This window comes from Elaeis guineensis, chromosome 15, assembly GCF_000442705.2.
Source record: "Elaeis guineensis isolate ETL-2024a chromosome 15, EG11, whole genome shotgun sequence".
Lineage (NCBI taxonomy): Eukaryota > Viridiplantae > Streptophyta > Magnoliopsida > Arecales > Arecaceae > Elaeis > Elaeis guineensis.
Genome location: NC_026007.2, coordinates 64796043 through 64798321, shown reverse-complemented (window position 1 = coordinate 64798321; position 2279 = coordinate 64796043). Strand labels below are relative to the sequence as shown.

General features: G+C 43.4%; 1 protein-coding gene across 1 annotated transcript; it reads right to left on the bottom strand.

Annotated features, from left to right (window-relative positions):
* Positions 1-364: 364 nt before the first annotated feature.
* Positions 365-1811, bottom strand: LOC105058255 (uncharacterized). Its single transcript, XM_010941138.4, has 2 exons — positions 1154-1811; positions 365-817 (listed from the first exon to the last, which is right to left on the bottom strand). Exons 1-2 carry the CDS (start codon positions 1604-1606, stop codon positions 809-811), a joined length of 462 nt encoding a protein of 153 aa, XP_010939440.1. The 5' UTR covers positions 1607-1811; the 3' UTR covers positions 365-808.
* Positions 1812-2279: the final 468 nt, after the last annotated feature.

Genomic DNA, 2279 nt, shown 5'->3' with positions numbered 1-2279 from the left:
TGACAGCTCTTCTTGTCCTTCTCCTCTTTGCTTGTTTTCTAACGCGCACCATCCTTACTTTGTCTTCTTCTCCTATCCAATAGTTTAATGATAACAATAAAAAAGAGTCCCAATTGAATTGAATAACATAAATGAACGTTGTATGGGGGATCAGAAACACAAGAATCAATTCAAAATATATTAACTGCCTCTCTCTTTCTCTCTCTTCCTCACTTCAGTCCAAAAGACAAAAGTGGCACTGTTTCCACCCCAAAGGGTCCAAACATATTGATCCCACATCCAAGCCATAAATGCCCCATCTCCACAGATCTGAAATCAGAATCATCACTCCCTCAAAAAAAAAAAAAAAAAAAGAAGAGAGAAAGAAATCAGAATCATCACACCATTTAATTTTCCAGCTACAAACATTTGTACAAGAAGGACAAAGGAGCATACAACTAAACAACAGCTTGTTGGAAAAATGGAATTAGGTCCTCTCAACAGACAGATCAATGAGAGTTAATATCACTCAACCAAACTTCCTCTCATACAATGCGTATCCCCCTTCATCTAATTCCCCCCACTCCCAAACTAAGAAAAACAACAGGAGTCTTCCCACATCAAGCGCCAGTCCCTACACAGCCACCAACATTTTCCTTCAACAAGAACAACAACATCAACATCAACAAGGAGGAGGAGGAGAAGAAGAAGAAGAAGAAACAAACAAGAAGAAGAGTTGCTAGCACCACTACTGCTTCGCTTGCTACTTCAGTATCATGTACCATTATCATCGACGTCTTTTAAACTCACATTCCTCCATATAATTGCCTCATAGCTCCTGTACAAGAAAAGAAACGACAACAGACGAAACCTAATGTTATAATCTTTAAATACATAATAAAACTAAATATTATATGTTCAATGTAGTTTTAGGAAAACTACATGAAAATATGTTGAAAGTCCAGAAAAAGGAAGAGAAGTTAAGCTACCAAGGGTAAAGTTGATCAAAATGATTTGAAAAAGCTTGCAGTAACATTGAAGATATATATCTCATGATATATAGAAATTTAAATGGCTGATTGTACAAATAAGAATTACAAAAGCCAAACCCTTATCATGTTCACAAATTATCATCATCATCACAGAAAGTTGTGCATGAAATTTAGTTGCCAACCTCAGGTGCAGACTTTCCAACGTGCACGTCTGCAGCCTCCATTGCCCTGTCATTCTTATCGTTCCTTTTGCCCGCAGGGCAGGGGCCCTTCCTGAGCCCAAGGAGCTCCTTCCACCTAATGGAACCCTTTGGTGGCCGGCCGTCGTCATCGCCATCATGGGCACGGAGCTCGTCGCGGAGGGTAGTCACCCTCTGGGCGCCGGCGCCGTGGTGGTTCTCCTTGAGGGGGAGGAGCCGGCCCTTGAAGAAGAGCTGGTCGGCCGCCATCATGTGGTGGCTGCCCACCGAGAACTCGAAGTTGGGGTCGGCCGGCGGCGCTGGCGTGCGCGGGGCTGGTGGTGGTGGTTCCATGACGAAGTCGTTGGAGAAGGAGATGCGGGGACTCATCGGCGGAGCCGCCGGCACTCCACGGAAACCCTGGTGCTCCGGATTGAACATGTTAACACATGCCATCAACCTCTCTTCACTCCCCTTCTCTTCTTCTCTTCCCCAATGGCAGTGATACAAATAACTCCAAGTAAAAGCTAGAAACAAAAGTTATATGAGTGGTGGATAGGGTTCCATCCAAAAAAAAAAAAAAGGAAAAACTAAAGATGGTGGTGGGAAGGGTGAGGAAGGATGCACTTTGGCAGTCTTCTACCACTACTTGGCCTGACCAAATGGTGAGGTTTTCGTGTTTATATATATAGAGAGATGATGGGAGAGGGGGTGCATGTTATGGATGCATGCATGCATGACATGTTAATGTGAAATGCTTTGGGGTTACCATCTAGATCTGTCGTATATTGTTACCATCCATGCATCATTTTTCTCTTTGTGCATGCCATAGAGAATAGACTAGAGTGTGGCACTGTGGAGAGTAGAAGGATTGGATCGGCAGGGCTGTGACTAACACGAAGGCAATGGCATCATCTTGATCGCATACAGTGGTCCCTATACGAAGGAAAGCTCGCTGTCGGTGGCAGCAAGGAGTTATTTTTGTTGAACAGCTGGTCCTCTCCATGGTTTTTAATAGCTGCTGTTTATGTGCCAGAAGCCCACTCCGTTACGTTATGGGCAGATTCACGTGCGATTGCACGTATGCAAAAAAAAAAAAAAAAAAAAAAAAGAAGAAGAAAGGAAAAAA